Source organism: Sceloporus undulatus, chromosome 7 (genome assembly GCF_019175285.1).
Source record: "Sceloporus undulatus isolate JIND9_A2432 ecotype Alabama chromosome 7, SceUnd_v1.1, whole genome shotgun sequence".
NCBI lineage: Eukaryota > Metazoa > Chordata > Lepidosauria > Squamata > Phrynosomatidae > Sceloporus > Sceloporus undulatus.
Genome location: NC_056528.1, coordinates 50,435,009 through 50,452,543, shown reverse-complemented (window position 1 = coordinate 50,452,543; position 17,535 = coordinate 50,435,009). Strand labels below are relative to the sequence as shown.

The 17,535-nt window shown below is 44.6% G+C and overlaps 1 protein-coding gene across 1 annotated transcript in view; it reads left to right on the top strand.

Annotated features, from left to right (window-relative positions):
* HEPH (hephaestin) overlaps positions 1-15,460 on the top strand; it is a 24,710-nt gene extending 9,250 nt beyond the window's left edge. The window contains exons 8-21 of the mRNA XM_042479362.1: positions 619-758; positions 844-975; positions 1,425-1,636; positions 3,888-4,041; positions 4,848-5,060; positions 6,195-6,408; positions 7,757-7,896; positions 8,358-8,489; positions 9,171-9,277; positions 9,953-10,178; positions 11,727-11,866; positions 12,121-12,283; positions 13,120-13,152; positions 13,649-15,460. Of these exons, the coding sequence (XP_042335296.1) occupies positions 619-758; positions 844-975; positions 1,425-1,636; positions 3,888-4,041; positions 4,848-5,060; positions 6,195-6,408; positions 7,757-7,896; positions 8,358-8,489; positions 9,171-9,277; positions 9,953-10,178; positions 11,727-11,866; positions 12,121-12,283; positions 13,120-13,152; positions 13,649-13,893 (2,251 nt within the window). The 3' untranslated portion in view covers positions 13,894-15,460. The remainder of the gene's footprint in view (positions 1-618; positions 759-843; positions 976-1,424; positions 1,637-3,887; positions 4,042-4,847; positions 5,061-6,194; positions 6,409-7,756; positions 7,897-8,357; positions 8,490-9,170; positions 9,278-9,952; positions 10,179-11,726; positions 11,867-12,120; positions 12,284-13,119; positions 13,153-13,648) is intronic.
* Positions 15,461-17,535: the final 2,075 nt, after the last annotated feature.

Sequence of the window (17,535 nt, the reverse complement as noted above, 5' to 3'; positions counted from 1 at the left end):
TATATATACCCCACTCACTTCCATGCCAGCATTCTTAGAAGATGGCAGCCACAGATGCTGGCAAAACACCAGGAATAAACTCTTCCACAAGACAGCCACACAGCCTGAAAAACCCACAAAAAACTAAGGCTAAGTCTCTCCTACAACTACAAAACCTAGAGGAATCCCATAACGTGGAGCCATGGCAGTTAAAGTGGCGTCAAACTGCATTAAATTCTGCAGTACAGATGCAGCCCAAGTGAGTGATTCAGCAGCAGTCCTGCCCCTTTGCGCTCACAGCCAAAAACAAACAAAACACACATACACAAGCCTCCAAACAACACAGCCAAGTAGGCTTTGTGTGGATTTGGGGTATTATTGTACTTTGCTGTAAGGCCAACACAGCTATCCCTGGATATGTTTCCCCCAAAACACAAGTCCTCCTTCTTCTCTCTCCTCTGGCTTTGCAAGGTCTCTTATGTAGCTCAGGATGAAAAATACTGGGGCCCTTTGCAAAAGGATTTACACAGACTGTTTAAAATTTTCAAACAAAACAACCCTGGAAATTGGGGGGAAAACCAAGTGATGTTGCTTGTGGCAAAAGCCTCTCCTGTAATCCTGGGTTTTGCATCTGTTTAGCTTTTCAGAGCTGTACTTCAAGCAAAGCTCCAGTCGGATCGGAGGCACGTACTGGAAAGCCAAGTATATTGAATATACGGATGGAAGTTTTCGGGTGGAGAAGGCGCGAAAGGAAGAAGAGAAACATCTTGGGATCCTTGGTAATGTGGCAAAATTAAAAGCCCAAATTAAAGGAATGTTTCCTTCCTTCCTTCCTTTTCTCACCCTTTTTCTCCTTCCTTTTAGGACCAGTGATCAGAGCAGAAGTGGGAGATACCATCCGGGTAGCCTTTGCAAACAAAGCCTCCTGGCCTTTCAGCATCCAGCCCCACGGTGTCTTTTATGGAAAGGAGTGGGAAGGAAGCCTGTATCATGATGGTATGGTCTTACATGTGCACAGACACATGCACGCACTCATTGATTCCCTCCTCCCAATACAACACCCTAATAAAATACCCTTAAAAACAAAGAATAAAAAGAAACTTTATCCTGCATGCAATGAATCTGAGGCAGTGTTTAAGTGTCACCTAAGCAACAACACACATAAAGTTGGCAACAAAACAGCAAAGACAGACTGCAAGTGCAATTGGTGCTTATATCCGAACCCAGGTCTCCCAGGTCTCTGTCCATCTCTTGGTCCACCAAGTTCTCATTTTCCAGGGGCAAGAAAAGCATAGCCCCCTGGGCAACAGCCCTGTTCCCTAAAGATTTTTCATGCAAGAGGCCACCAGCCTTACCCATTGCCAACCCCTGCTTTATAGGGTCTCTTGTATGACTGCTGAAAGGGCCAAGTGCACCATCCATATCATCCCTCTTTCGTTTCAAAGGTTCATCCCGGAGAGGATCTGTTGTGAGGCCTCTGGGGAACTTCACCTACCAGTGGACGGTCCCACAACATGTGGGTCCCACGGCCACAGACCCTCCTTGCTTGACGTGGATGTACTCTTCTGCGGCAGATCCCACCAGAGACACCAATTCTGGGTTAATGGGGCCCTTGCTTGTCTGTAGACCTGGGACTCTCGACGAAAGAAACCAGCAGGTAAGGTCTCTTGTTCTGTTGATGGGCCAGAGATGACCCATAAGATGGATAAGTCGACTCAGGTTTTGGGGGGTCAATTTTTGGATTAAAACTTTTAGACTTCTACATGAGTATATACAGTGTTTTGCATCTGGCTCTGGAACATAGCTAGACCCTTCTCTGATCCCCACCTTTGCTCTCCATTAGCTACAAAATGTCCATAAAAGAGTGACTGTCGCAATGAAACAGCGAGACGTTGGGGAGGTTGGTCATTGCAGAGGAAGGAAGAGAATACTCTGCATATCGCTCACCAAAAAGGAGACATATGCAGTTGTACATTGGACTTACATTTCCATAGTCACTAATAGGATGCTGGTCAAATTGCATTAAGGGTTGCCTCATGGCAGGAGCAAACCAGAAAAATGCAGGGTTGTATTTCCAGACTCTCCCGTCTGACTGTGATTTGCATTGAATAGAAGGACTTGCAGTGATGGCACCACATCATATGTTTTGCTGTTGCCTTCCTCTGAGGCTGAGAGAGTGCGACTCGGCCAAGGTTCCCATGGCTGAGCTTGGATTTGAATCCTGGTCTCATGGTGTCTCAGTCAAAGACTCAAACCCTTAGTTCCAATGTACTAGAGTTATACATGAAAGATGTGAAGCAGTGTTTGAGAGTGGATTATGAAAGAGGAAGGAGGAGTGCTGGGAAGGAGGTGGACTGAAGTGCCCCAGAGGAGTTGTTTTGTGGGAAGACTCAATGTAGTCGAGGCTTTAAAAGCTGTGTCTCTGCTTTGTATGAGTCCCACTTGAAGCCCATGGGACTGGAAGGAATCACATCAAACACCTCTTCAGATGGTGCCTTGTAGCACATGCCATTGAAGTGTACTTGGTGGGAGATAATGGCATGGTGTACTGTATATATATATAAATCAATCAGTCCTTATTACACAGCCATAGAGCTGAAGAAGATAAGACTGAGCTGCCCTTTAAAAAAAAAATCCCAACATAGCATACAAGTTACATTAAAAGATAAAACATCTTCCGGAAGCCCAGAAATGTATTTTTAAAGTGCATTGATGGCTCATCCTCATTGGCAGCCAGATCGCTATTAATTTGGCCTCCTTTCATATTGCAAGTGAGTAATTGCCTTCCCTTGGGATCCTGGACAGACCTCTCAGAAGGGCTATTTGTTTGCTTATAAGTCATGCATAAGGCCTGGATTCTCTCCCTTAGTCCCAATTAGAGTAAATCCACTGAATCAATGGGATTGACCCATGTGTTGACCCTCCATTCAGCAGCTGATTCAATGGCCTGCATCGCTTGGGTCAAACCCATAGGATTCTGGCCTCTGTGTTTGTGTCCCTGTGTAAAGAAGTGATACCAAGCTAGTGTTAAATCCCCAGACAGTCAAATGCAAGTTAAAACCTGTGTGACCCACCTTTGACTTAGGCCTTTGGGAGTTATTACATTTGTTTTATTTATGGTCCATCCAGGCTCTTCTTGATGCCTTTTCTCTATTCCGGCTGCTGTTTCTGAGTACATTCTGTACCTTTCCCTGAAATTTCCTAGGCAACCAACTGAAACCCAGTCTATTCTTCTCTACTGCTAAGAAGCAGGGATAGGCTCCTGATAGAGACCCAGCAGGATGTACTGGTTCGGGTTGTACTGGGAAACTGGGAGACCAAGGTCCAAATGCCAGCTCAGCCATGAAAACCCACTGGGTGATTTTGGGCAAGTCCCAGACTCATAGCTTCAAAGGGAAGATCAAGATCATGCCCTCTCTGAACAAATTCTGCCAAGAAGACCCCACAATAGGATTGTCTTGGGGTCACCATAAATTGGAAGTACTTGAAGGCACACAACAACAACAACAACAACAACAAAGAGTATAGCAAGGTGGATGTTGTTATTGTTTGCTATCAGGTCAGCTTCAGTTTATGGCAACCCTATGAATGAGAGACCTCCGTCAGCTCAGGTCTTGCAACCTCATGGTTATCGATTCTTTCATGAAGTCAATCCATCCTTAGTGAGGTCTCCCTATTTTCCTACTGTCTTCCATTTTATCAAGCGTTATTGACTTTCCCAGTGAGTCGCATTGAGTCATGATATGACTAAACTACGACAGTCTCGGTTTATTCATCTTCATTTCTAGTAATAATACTCATCTCGCTTTGTGATGAAGCAATCCCCAAAATGGAACAAGAGCATTATTGATGCACGAGAATCTAAACCTTTGCAAACCCTAATCTTTTGTGTGTCATTGTTTTCCTAGAAAGGTGTCGATAAAGAGTTTTATGTCTTGTTCGGCGTCTTTGACGAAAACCTCAGCTGGTATCGGGATGCCAATCTGAAATACTTGAAGCATTTCCCAAAGCAAGACAAGGCCTTTGAGGATGAAGTCTTCATAGAGTCCAACAGGATGCATGGTAAGTCCAACATCCCCACTCTTGAAGATTCAGGGATAAGAAAACACATTTAGGAAAGGTTGAGTAACTTGCATACACTGGTGCCTCGGGATACGAAATGATCGGGTTACGAAATTTCCGGGATACGAAAAAGTTGGATTGGCAAAAACTGTTTCGGGTTACGAAATATTTTTCGGGTTACGAAATTCATTTCGGCGCGAAATTCAAATGCTGCAAAGTGCAGCTATAGGCTTTCCAGTGCTAACGGAAAGCCTTTTCGGGTTACGAAATTTTCGGGTTACGAAAGGAATGGCGGAACGAATTAATTTCGTAACCCGAGGCACCAGTGTATTTAGAGTGGCAACTAAAATAGTAAAGATGGGTTTGAATAATATTGATGCTTTTTTGTTTTGCATTGCAAGAGATATTTGGGCAGCAAATATGCAAGTGTGATACTGTTCTCTTACCAACACCTAGCTCCTGCAAAAACTAATGTAAAGTAATGAGCAGCATAGCAACACAAGACAGTATCATCTGGCCATTTTAATGGGCAACTGCAAAGGATTATTTTCCCAACAAGTACAGCCAACCAGTTGTTTTGGAAAAGCAACTTTCCAAAGAGTGCCCAATGGGCGCAGTCATTGCACAAAATTGCTGCTCTTCTTGTGTATTCCTCTTTTCCTTCTCAGTCTGAGAAGCATTGAGCCATGGACCTTAAAGCATCCTCAAACTGCATTATTTCTTCAGTGCAGATTTAGTATCCTTGGACTGATGGGTCACTCTCATCTGACTTTGTTTTCTGTCCCATTCCCTCTTTTGCACCAAAGCCATCAATGGGTTCATGTACAGCAACTTGCCTCTCCTGGAGGTCTGCAAAGGAGAAACCGTTTCCTGGCATCTCTTGGGTCTTGGCAGCGAAGCGGATGTCCATGGAGTGGCATTCCAGGGGAATACGGTCCTGATGAACGGACAGAGGAGAGATGCCACCAATATCTTCCCCCACACTTTTGCCACAGCCCTCATGCAGCCAGACAAGGAAGGTAAATGCATGGTTTCATTAGCAATTTGTCCTGGATGGTGGTCTCCAGGTATCTGAGATTGCAGCTCTCATCATTCCTTGCATACCCTCCAATTGCAAGAGAAATCCCGATTAATCTTTTGTCTTCCCACATTTTCTGTTGCTTCTAAAATGTCCCAGTTTCTCTCTCCTCCCTCCACTTTCCCCTTTTCAATTCATAGCTAGAATTATTTATTAATTAGGATTGAGATGTTATAGTTAGTGTCGACTGGCATAAGCCCATTGGATCAATGGGACTTGCAAAAGTGTTGACTTGTGAAATTTCCATTGATTCCATAGGTTAGTTTGGTTTAAGGGTTGGATTTAGGCCACTGTTTCTTCTAGAAAGAAAACCTCTCGCGCAAATGGAAGAGTTATGAGAAGGCTGGCTTCCACACTGAAAAATATGTGCAACAGTTTGCTTGAAATATTGTGCATGTCTAGGGCTGCCAGCTTGAAAACTGGAGAGGGCTCCTGGAACTTTAATGGCTGAGCAGAAGGGAGAGTTTCAGGAGATGTTGCTTGTCGTGCAACCAGGAAACATGCAACAATTGCTAAAATTACCGTATTTTCCGGCGTATAAGACGACTTTTTGACCCTTGAAAATTGGGTCAAAAGTCGGGGGCTGTCTTATACGCCGGGTTGAGCCCGGGGTCCAGCGCGTGCGCACTCGGCCGCCAGCTTCTCAGGCCTCCAGAGGCCTGGGAAGCCGGCGTGCGCGCTCTGGAGCTGCCAGCTTCTCAGGCTCCTGGAGGCCTGGGAAGCCTGCAGTCCCTTGCCAGCTTGTAAGGGGCCTTTGGAGGCCCCTTGAAGCCGGTGCATGTGTGCACGGCCGGCTGCCGGCTTCTGAGGAGGAAGGGTAGCCTTATACGGTGAGTATATCATAAACTATATTTTTATTTAAAAAGTTGGGGCTCGTCTTATACGCCCGGTCATCTTATACACCGGAAAATACAGTACTTCTATAAAACCAGTAAGGTGCAATGGTTGGAGGGTTAGGCTGGCCTTTCCAGTTTTCTCTCTGGCCACCCTTGGCATGTCACCTCTACTGGTGCCACTTCAGTGAACCCAAGTGTTGGTTGCCACGTTTGGTGACTTTGTCCATGCTCCCTTCCAGGGACGTTTGAGCTGTACTGCCAGACTAGCAACCACTACCAGTCCGGGATGAAAGGACGCTACTCCGTCCAGCAATGTGGGAAGGGGTTGCCCTTCCTTGACCCACGGTACGAGAGAGTAAGGACCTTCTACATCATGGCGCAAGAGATAGAGTGGGACTACGCTCCAGATCGCAGCTGGGAACTGGAAAGACACAACCATTCTGCAGGAGAAAGGTACAATCATAGAATCATAGAGCTGGAAGGGGTCTCAAGGGTCATCCAATCCCTGCAATGCAAGAATACAAACATAAAGCACAGCCAATTTCCTCCAAAGGAAAAGCCTCCACCACCAAGCAGCTACAAAAATGGTTTTGGGGCCACATGTGGCTCATGGGCTGCGTTATCCCCACTTGTGCCCTAAAGCATCTTCCAAGTCATTCAACAAGAGCCAATAAGTATTGTTCTTGTTGTCTGCCTTCAGGTCATTTCCAGCTTATGGTCATCCTAAGGCAGGGGTAGGCAACCTGCGGTCTGGATGCGGCCCGGCAAGGCCTTGGGACCGGCCCCAGCCTGGTCCTGCCACCGATTGCCACCGGGGCCTTTGGGGGGCAATTGTCTATAGAAGCCTCAGAAACATGCATTTATATTAACATTTTTTAAAAAATCAGCAAATTTTTTCGCGTGTCCTCCATTTTTTTAAAAAAAAGTGTCTTCCATTTGAAAATTTTGTCCTACATTTGTCCTGGTTTATTTATATATTTAATTTTTTAAAAAATTATTTAATTATTTATTTTTTGGCTTCGGCCCCCCAGTTGTCTGAGGGACAGCAACCCGGTCCCCGGCTCAAAAAGGTTGCCTACCCCTGTCCTAAGGTAACCCTATCATGGGGGTTTCTTTGCCATATTTGTTCAGAAGCCTTTGCTTTCCTCTGAGGCTGAGAGAGTATGACCTGTCCAAGGGTTTATATGGCTGAGTGGGGATTTGAACCCTGGCCTTCAGAGTTGTAGTCGGACACCCAAACCACTGTGCCACACTGTCTCTATTAATAAGCATAGACTTCAGAACCGTACTTTTTTATAGTCTGACCAGCTCTGATCTGACTGCTATTCTGTTCCTGTTCATCTAAGGTCCTTCTTCCAGATTTCAGCCTAAAACTCTGCTGCTGAATCTGCCGAATTAATGCAGTTTGGCACCACTTAGGTCTCCATGCCTTAATGCTATGGCATTCTGGGATTTGTAGGTTGATGGTGCACCAGAGCGCTCTGGCAGTGGAGGCCAAATATCTCACAAATCCCCATAGCATTGAGCCATGGCAGTTGAAGCAGTACCAGATTGCATTATTTCTGCAGTTCGGCATCTTGGAGCGTTCTTTTCGGATTAAAAGCTGGGGCTGGTTTGCAGCTCCATATTGACATGGGAACCACTCTCCTCTTTCATCTCGGCTTCGCTCACATCCATGGAAGTCAGGGTCCCCTTGGAGAAGCTTTGCCCGAGGACCTGCTTCATCTGCTGAGATTGTGTGTTGTTTTATTAATGCCGACGGAGCATCAATAATGCAAAAGCCCACTTTGAAAACCCACAGGTATGGCGAGGTGTTTCTGAGCCACGAGAACGGACTGCTGGGCTCCAGGTACAAGAAAGCCGTCTTTCGAGAATACACCGATGGGACGTTCAAGACCCCAAAGGAGAGGAACCATGGAGAGGAACATCTAGGGATTTTGGGTGAGAAATGGACATTGGGTGCAGATTTTCTTCAAATTTGGCTTGAAGAGGTGAATCCGTACGCTTGCCATTTTTAAAAACTTTAACCATCCTACAATATCCTGGGATTTGAAGTTTTTTTCTGAGGTGCCAGTCTTTTTGGATAGAGACAGGTAAAGACTTTTGAAAACTACAAATCCCAGGATGTCATAGGATGTAGTTGCAACACCGAAAGTGGTGTCCAAACAGCATTATTTCTATAGTATAGATGCCACCAAAGACCAGGGAATATATTTACTTCTGAGTAGCCACAGTCTTGGATGCTTGGCTGCAGTCCTGCCTGAACATTTACTTGTGTGCATCACCAAAAAGATTCTAACCATTATATTTCTTTCACCGTGTCCATATGTAGTGCATTCCTGGCCATTGTGTGGTTGCTATCATTTTTTGGTGCCTCAAATCCCTCCTTCTCACCTACTCAGGTCCTTTCATTTGGGCAGAAGTGGGAGACGTGCTCAACATCGTGTTTCGGAACAACGCAACTCGCCCATACTCCATTCATGCCCATGGCATTGTGGAAAAGAACAACGGAGGCTCAGGAGCTGCAACGCCAGGTGAGTCTGTCTCTGTGCATTGCCTTGGCTTCTGGACTCATTGGCCAAGAATTTCCATAAGGATGGATTGGCATCAAAATCTCCATGTGCAAAAGTTAGGCATTTGTTGCTGTATGCAACCCTTGTGAATGGCAGTGTTGCATGGCTGAACCAAGGAACCAACTGGAGAAGCACATGAGCTGTGTGAAATCATGTGCAATTCACCACTCTCCCCAACATTAAGTAGTATGCCTGGTGCCATATCCACAACTTTATGTGCACAAAAGACCACCTCCTCCACTGTGAACCTGCCCAAAATTTGAGACCCATCCCTGCATATCATGCATTTAGGCTGGTATGCCATTGCCTTCCTCTGAAGCTGAGTGAATGCAACTTGCCCAAAATTGCTCAGGGGATTTCCATGCCTGCGCAGGGATTCGAACCCTGGTCTCCTGGGATCCTAGTCCATTACTCATGTGTAGTACTCTCTACACATTAGACAACTCCTTTAAATTTCAGATAAAGTCTGAACCACAACATCACAGTTGCAGTTGTGTTATGATTGCCTTCTTCTTTTTAAAGCAAAAGGCCATGAGAAGGACATCACATCCAGATATATTAATTTATCAGATGTATAACAGAAAAAGCAAAATATCCATGGATCTCATTCTCTCTCTGTCTCATTCCCCTTTACTTTCCCAGGTGAAATTGTGACCTATCAATGGGATGTCCCTGAAAGATCTGGTCCAGGACCAAACGATTCCACCTGCGTCTCTTGGATCTACTACTCCAGAGTGGATCCCGTAAAGGTTAGTAGTTTTCCACTACTTGGAGGGAGCAAGCAAATACTGTCTGATAATTTTCCCCAATTGTGTGTCCAACAAGTCTCAGTGTGTGGATTCGGTGGCAGAAAATCACACATATTTTGACTAGGGCTGACAAGTATCCCTTATTATTATAGATGTTCCTTATTTGCAGACCAGATTGTCCCTTACAGTATAGGGCTGGCAGATGTCCCTTATTATAAGGGATGTCCCTTATTTGAGATCCAGAAAGTGTGCTTCTTATAGGGCTGGCAGGGGTCCCTTATTATAAGGGATGTTTCCTATTTGAGGGTTGGAAAGCCTTTTCTGTTATATAAACCAAACAAGAAGCCCCAAATCCTGTATTTTGGGGTGTGGGCCCTTCATAAGGACAGGAATATTTGTGCGCCCTGTAATTTATGAATGTGGACAATGCATTAGTTTTGCAGAGAAATAAGTGGCTAGCTCTCATTTGGTATATAGACAGAACAGAGTACTTCTTGCAAAGAAATGACTTGGCTGGCTCAATACATATACATATAGGCAGAACACAGACTTGTTAATTGCTCCTTATTGTCAACCTTGCATGCCATGTATTTGGGGCTGTCTCTTATTGCTGTTTTGCAAACCTGAGAATGCTAGCATTGGAGAAATTGCCGTTCTCTGTCCTTTCCCCATCAGGATATCTTCAGCGGCCTTGTTGGGCCCTTAAAGGTCTGCCGCAAAGGATCCCTGGGTTTGGATGGCAGAAGGAAAGGAGTAAGCAAAGAGTTTGCCCTCCTCTTCTTGGTTTTTGATGAAAACCAGTCCTGGTACCTGGAGGAAAACGTGAAAAATTACGGCCAGGAGAAGTGGAACCGTTCCCTTGGAAAGGATGAGGAATTCATGGAAAGCAACAAGATGCACGGTAACTGGCTTGCGCACTTTGCCTCTTCTGCTAGTGCTGCTCCCTGCTGTTTGCAAACAGTTGCTTAGGATTTTTTGCCCATACCTGCAGCAGAGTAATGTATGGTTCTGCATAACAATGAACTTGTTATAATGAACATTTGGATAAAGGGTAGATTTCTTTTTTAAGGTGAAAATAGCGGGGGAAAGAAGAGCGGCCTAGAATTGCTTAGAACTGAACAGGGATTTGAACTCTGGTCTTTCTGAGTCCTTGGGTGCATCTGCACTGTAGAGATAACTCAGTTTAACACCGCTTTAGGTGCTGTGGCTCCATTCTATGGGATCCTGGGGTTTGTAGTTTGGTGAGGCACCAGTGCCATTCGGCAAGGATAAAGACCTGGTAAACTACAAATCCCAGGATTCCATAGGATGACGCTACAGCACTTAAAGCGGTATCAAACTATCTTATTTATGCTGTGTAGATGCACCCTTAGTCCAAAACTCAGACCATTGCACCACATTGGATTTATGCCTTTCTTACTCCATATAGACAGGTAACATTACTTCTCGCATCCTATTTCTACCGTTTGCAATGATCTCAATATCTGCCACATTCTGGATCCTTGCTTTTCTCTTCACCTGGGTAGACTTTTGGGTGGCAGAAAAGCTCCTCTTCCTATCGCCCTAAATTGCCTTCGGCTCATGCGTTGCTTTTTCACAAAAGGCTCTGCTCTAATTGCTGCTAAGTATGAAATGGAAACCTGCCGGGTGGCAATTCAGATCTTATTAGTTCCTAAGAGGAGCCTGTGCCAAGCTCTGGGAATACTTGAATTTGCCTCTTGGCTGCGGCTAGAAGAAAGTGAAAAATCTTAACGAGAGAAATGCAGAAGAGAATTGTTCAGGTCAGGTACCTGGACTGAAAAAGGAAGTGCCGCCCTGCAAATCAGCCCATTTACACTGAACCGCAGGGTCTGAGTTGATGATGAAAGGAGTGTGCATCATTAACCTGACCCATTTTGCTTCCCACAATGGGATTTCCTCAGAGGTAAGTGCTACAGCAATCAGGCTTGCAACTTAAACCTGTTTCTGCTTTGACTCCTGGAGCTGGGGGAAAAGGTAGGACATCAGTGATGATGATGATGATGATGATGATGATGATGATGATGATGATGATGAGGGAACAACGAAACAGACATTCATGGGATCGCAATAGCAGAACTGGAGAAAGTGACACTCCTTAGAACATGTTGCGTTATGCAACAACGCTGATTCCTAGATAAAATTACAATCTTTGATAGTCCACATTTCAAAAGTCAGTAGCAGTGGGTTGTGAAACGAAGAAGAACGATCATCACTTTCCAGCGACCAGTCAGAAAACAAAGCACTCTAAATGCAAGATGCATTGATGAGGAAAACCACATGCTATGATAAACAGATGTCTTTTAAACAAATGTCAAACGTACCTTATACTTTGACTCTACCGTCAGCTTCAAGTCAAAAGCAAAAGTGTCTGGAGCAAAGCAAGTGCTTGACCCTTTTCCTAACCATCCATCTCTCTTTTCTTCTTTAGCCATCAATGGGATGCTCTACGCAAACTTGCCTGGGCTGACGATGCATGAAGGTGACTGGGTGAACTGGTACCTACTGGGAATGGGTCAGGAGATTGACGTGCACACAGTGCATTTCCATGCTGAGACCTTCATTTACCGGGTGAGACTCTCCACTTATTCAATGAACAACTGGTGACTTCAGTTTGAAGGAGCTACACAAGGTGCTCAACTCTGTCCTCAAAATAGGTTTCAGCCCTTGGATAACTCCTCTGAACTTCATTCTGAAACTCAGAGCAGATCTATTGCAAGGACATAGGGATTCAAGGGTGCTTAAAATGGGGTTTGGAGGCACGCACCATTGTTTCAAACTTCATTCTCCTTCTGTTCCTCTTCCTCCTCCTCTCCGTATGACAGAGCGGCAAAGGCTACAGAGCAGACGTGGTGGACCTCTTCCCTGGGACTTTCGAAATGGTGGAGATGCTGGCGGGGAATCCGGGCACATGGCTGCTCCATTGCCACGTGGCCGACCACATCCATGCTGGCATGGAGACGCTTTTCACTGTCTTGCCCAGGCCAGGTAAGGCATGATCGGATGTCTCTGCCTGTTGGGAGTGGAGGAAGGTTCCATGCGTCTGTTGGAATGGCTGGCCAGAGGTAAGACTTCATGCGCCTGTTGCAATGAGGAGAGAGAAGCTGTGTTTGCTTGCCAGGGTGGCAACAGGGAAGGTGGCATTGTCCTATGGAAATAATGACCAGGGAGGTCCTCTCCAGTCCCTTGGTTGGATGGAGAAAGTCTCCATCTGGCTATTGGAGTACCCTTCTCCTGTTAGGATGCCCAAAGGAGGCTCTATCTTCCTGTTGGAACAGTGTGACCAGGCATCCTCCTTTTCCAGGATGCATCCTACATTTTAAGGGTTCCAAAACGTCCTCCATTTTTAGCATGACTGAGAAACCCATTGAGTAACACCATGTTTGCTGTTCCCTTTTGAGAAATGTGTCTACAGATTTGGCAGCCTGTCTTTGCTACAAATAGGAGGATAATAGAATAGGACCATCTAAAGTTCTTTTTTCCCCAGGAGCAACAGCAGTCAAGACTTGTCCCTCAGAGCTCAGGCTGCATTTGTTTCTTGGAAGGAGAAAGGGGTAGTAAATGTGTTACTCAATGGACTTCTTGAAGTCTACTCAGCAGCCTGTCTCTGGTTCATATGGGAAGAGCCTTGAAAACTAGCAGCCTGTTCCCTAAAACATTTGATGCCTTTTCTGGTTTGGGGTCTGGATGTGACGCTGGTGCAAAAGGGCTTCTAAACACACATCTGCACCTGCTTGGTCCTGTCTACACATATAGACCTCCTTGGGTCGATTTGGGTGCTTCTGGAAAGCTTGATGTTAATTCTGCCATTTATTTCCTTTCAGATGTCATGCCTTTGGACATTAGCTCTGCGGCAGGTACGGCTTTCATTCCTTCGTGGGCATTTTCAACACATTTGGGGTGGTCTGGACCGGTCTAGACCCATGAAAGGCCTTTTTAAAAACAGGACGGGTGACTTCTGCTCACTTCTCGCAGTTAAAAAAAGGTCTCTTCTTGGCCTAAAATTTGTTATATAGGGTGGATACCATGGTTTTAATGTCTGTAATTTTTACACTGTTTTTAGATGATTATTTTAGCTGTTTCATTGCATTATGTTTTTAGATTTTATTTGTGAGCCGCCTTGGGTCCCTTCAGGTAGAAAGGCAGGATAGAAACCAAATAAATACATACATAACAATGGCCCTTGAATGCTAAAGTATGGGGAAGATTCCCCTACACTTCCTAGATAGCTCTTACACCAAAAGGAGAGCAGAGCATTGGTTTATTGTTGAGATGCTCCTTGAGTTTTGCATTCCATGCACAGCCTTGCTTCCATTCCCTCCAATGTGTTCCTTCCTCTTCTTTGCTTCCTAGAGAGACCTCCTGAAGACGACCAAGACTCCCATCACATCTCATTGTTTGGCTCGAAACTGGCGCCTGGGCAAGCAAAAGCAACCATTATTCTCCTCGCCGTCGTCGGGATCGTCCTGCTCCTCATTGCCAGCGTCCTACTGGGGGTGATCCTCTACCGCGAGAGGCAAAAGAGGCTGCGGCGCAACCGGCGCTCCATCCTGGACGAAAGCTTTAAGCTGATGGCTACAAAAACGCCTGAGATTTAAGGCGGAGAAATCTCTAAGACCGGAGGGAAACATCCTAGAAGGATAAGTTTTGCAATAACAACAAATGCAAGAAACATTTCAACATGACTCTATGAGATTTCCTCTTAGGAAAGTCATACAAGAAGTATTTCTAGCCAATGACTGAAAGTGTTGCGACTGTGCAAAGCCATCCCTGTGGAGGCTTCAAGACAATGGCCTGCATGGTGTAAAGCTATACTCATGTGGTTACACAGTGGTTTGCACTATACTGTCCTTTTGCATGTCCACACTGGAACTGCCTCCAATTCTACCCTCTAACCACAACTATGCATAGTATGGATCAAGAAGCCATAAAACCTAGAATCCTGTTGGTGACATGTACCTCTGCAACTTCCTTTACGTTTGCATTTTCACTTTATTTTTGGCCACTGTGCAACGGACATATTTAATTCCTGACTGTGCAAGCAGATTCCACAACGGTCGTAATTCACCATAGGTCTACCTTCACAAATCACTCTAGATTAGAGAGGGACCATTGGTTGCATGGCTCTACTGTAGTTGGGAGCAACAAAGAGGGTTCTAGCTGTGCAGCTACATGTGCATTTTTGGTTGATGCATCACTGTTTTCTAGTGCCTTCAGTGTGACCCTTGAATATCCCAAACAGCCATTGTGGATTTGCCAGTACGAGGAGACAAGGCACCTGGGTGGGTACACCATTTGTAGTTCCTTTGCAAATAGTTGTACGATGTCAGCGTTCAGCAAAAGGATAGTCCTTTGAGGCGCTCCTCCAGGCTAGAAGCCAAGAGGAGAGCGAATAGGTTTCAGCTGAGAGAAGCAGAGGCCTTTTAGAAGAGCTCCAGCTGCAGACATTCTTTGCAGCCGACAACCAGTTTTGCAGCTTTGTTGTTCCTTGTTGTTTGATTCATGACTCTGGTTATCTGACCCCTGGACTTGCTTTATGCCCTTTGCTATGACTGACCGACTGGTATTGCTGTGGCCTTTGGACTGGACACTGGACTAGGGGTGTGTGTGTGTGTGTGTGTATTGCCCTCAGGACATGAGGTCTCTTTCATGTGACACAATTATAGTGCTATCATCCCACTTTAACTGCCTTAATCCCAGTCTGGAGAGGGGTATTTAGGATCCTCATTCCTAATCAAACTACAAATCCCAGGATTCCACAGTCGTAGCAATATCCTAGGGTCGCTCCAATGGTGTACCATGGAAAGGTATGTAACAGGTTAATTTAAAAACCAAAATTATAAGCAGATTTACTCGGGAAGCCTGGAGCCGGCTGGAAAGGAAAACATAGTTTATTTAGTTGCAGCTTGTCCCCAGAAGCAAATGCATCCAAATTTCTGGGACTCCCGATTCCAAAGCTGAACCAAGCTTTTTATACTACTACAAATCACATCTCATTGGTTTCATGCATATAAAATAAATATGTACACCTCTTTACATTTGTTGGATGTTCAAATATTGCACCTAATGCACATCTCTATCCCTCGTGGGGAAGCCATCTGTCAAACTTATCTATGTATGTTTTTTCCTTTATCGTCTCCAAAGACCATTCTCCCAATTTATCTCAGGGCTAGATATTCTCAGGTCTGTTTAAAAGAGAGAGAAAAACCTCTTCCAGAAAGGCATTGCAAAAGAAAACCCAAAGTGAAAAAGCAAAGGATCTGTACATTCTGAAAGAAACCAAAGAATTTTCTTTTACGAAAGCGAAAAGGAGAAAGAAAAATTGTGCCACGCGGGGCTCCATCGAAATGATTGATATAATGATATCCGCCCGCTGAGCCGCACGTTGGACGCCGCAATGTTCCTTGGCATGGATCTATACCTTTCCCATGTTCATGCATCGTTCTGGCCAATATTAGAATAAAGCCCTTTTAGCATTTGATTAAACTCTCTGCAGTAATGGAGCAACTCATAAATATGGATGCAAATTTGACAGGGCAGCATTGGAAAAGAGTCTATAAAAGACTTCGAACTCCATTATCAGCCGCAGGAAAAAACAAAGCAGTTGTGTTGCTATATAATTAAGAGCCGAAACAGAGCAGGTGGCAACACATTGGACAATGTGGAAAAACTCCACTTCCTCAGGTTGTTCCAGGACAAACAAGAACAGAAAGTCTAGGCTGTTGGATAAAAACATCTTTAACTGGAAATTAGCATTTGTTGCGCTCAATTATTTGCGTTTGCCAACCAGCCAGGGCATCGATTTTGCTGGGTTTCCATTCATTGTGCAGCAGGTGGGCTATAAACCGCATTACGATGCAACCAATGTGCCCTTTCGAGTGGAAAAGGGTTTCTTTGGCTTAACTCTGGATTAGAAATGGGAACAGTCCAGACATCGGGAACCACTTTCCAGCCCACTATGTCTTAGGACTATCATCTTTCTGGCTACAGGTGCATAAGAAGTCATGATGTGCTCCTCCTGGAAGCCTCCGTTTTGCAGAAACAGGAGTAGGATAAAGCCAGAGGAAGGGGTTTTGGAGACTTTTGGTAGTCTATGTGACCTTCAGGGGTCCCAGGGTCCAAACTGGACCCCGGTTCCACTACAATTGCCCATCGCTGGCATGCATCACCATTCATTGGGTTGCCAGATTTCTGGTCCTAGTCCTGAGTCTAAGGTCCAAAACACACTCCAGAAATAATCCAGTTTGAGACTGCTTTATCTGCCCTGGCTCAGTGCGAGGGAATCCTGGGAATTGCAGTTTACTGTGGCACCAGGGCTCTCTTGACCAAAAAGGCTCAATGTCTCCAAAACTAATCGTCTCAAACTGGATATTCTGCAGTTTCGGACCTAAGAACCTGGACTCTATTCCTCAGTTCTCAGGGCAAAGAGGAGGAATCTGAGGGTGAGAGTACATTCTTGAAAGATATTTATATATATTGTTGTGTGTGTATATATATATAATATACAACATACACACACTCACACACTATCTGTCTATCTTTATCTCTCTCTCTCTCTATATATATATAAATGTAATATAGATATATATACACACACACACACACACACATATATACATACATACACACACTATACATACATATATATGTATATATGTATATGTATGTATATACGTATATGTGTGTGTATATCTCCTCATTTGTAAGACTTGGAGCCCTATTTTACAAAGAAGGGAAGCAAAAGTTAAGATAGCAATGCCTTTCTATATGCCTTACTGCACAACATTGTCTCATTCTCCTTGGATTTGCTATATGTTGTTGTGCGCTGATGCTAGGGATAGTTTCCAAAACTGCTCTAATGTTAAAGTGCATGTTTCCTTTCAATGCACATTTGCTCAGATTGAATGCTGGCATCTGGACTGGCGCAGCGTTGCTAAATAAACTGCTGCCTTCGGTTCATTATATCCCTCCTTTCTTGGATTTCCAAACTGGTTTCCACTTTGCTCCCCAAGCCAATGCCCCCAAAATGTCATATCTCTGTGTACTTCCATTATTATTATTATTATTATTATTATTATTATTATTATTATTATTGTGTATTTATATGGCACCTTTAAGATTACACAGTGCTTTACAACGCGAGCGATCATACCCCAAATAAAAGCCAGTCTAAGAGCAAAGAGCAGGAAATTATAAAGCGATGTTATCTTTAGAATAATTCTAAAACAATTCCTTGCTGA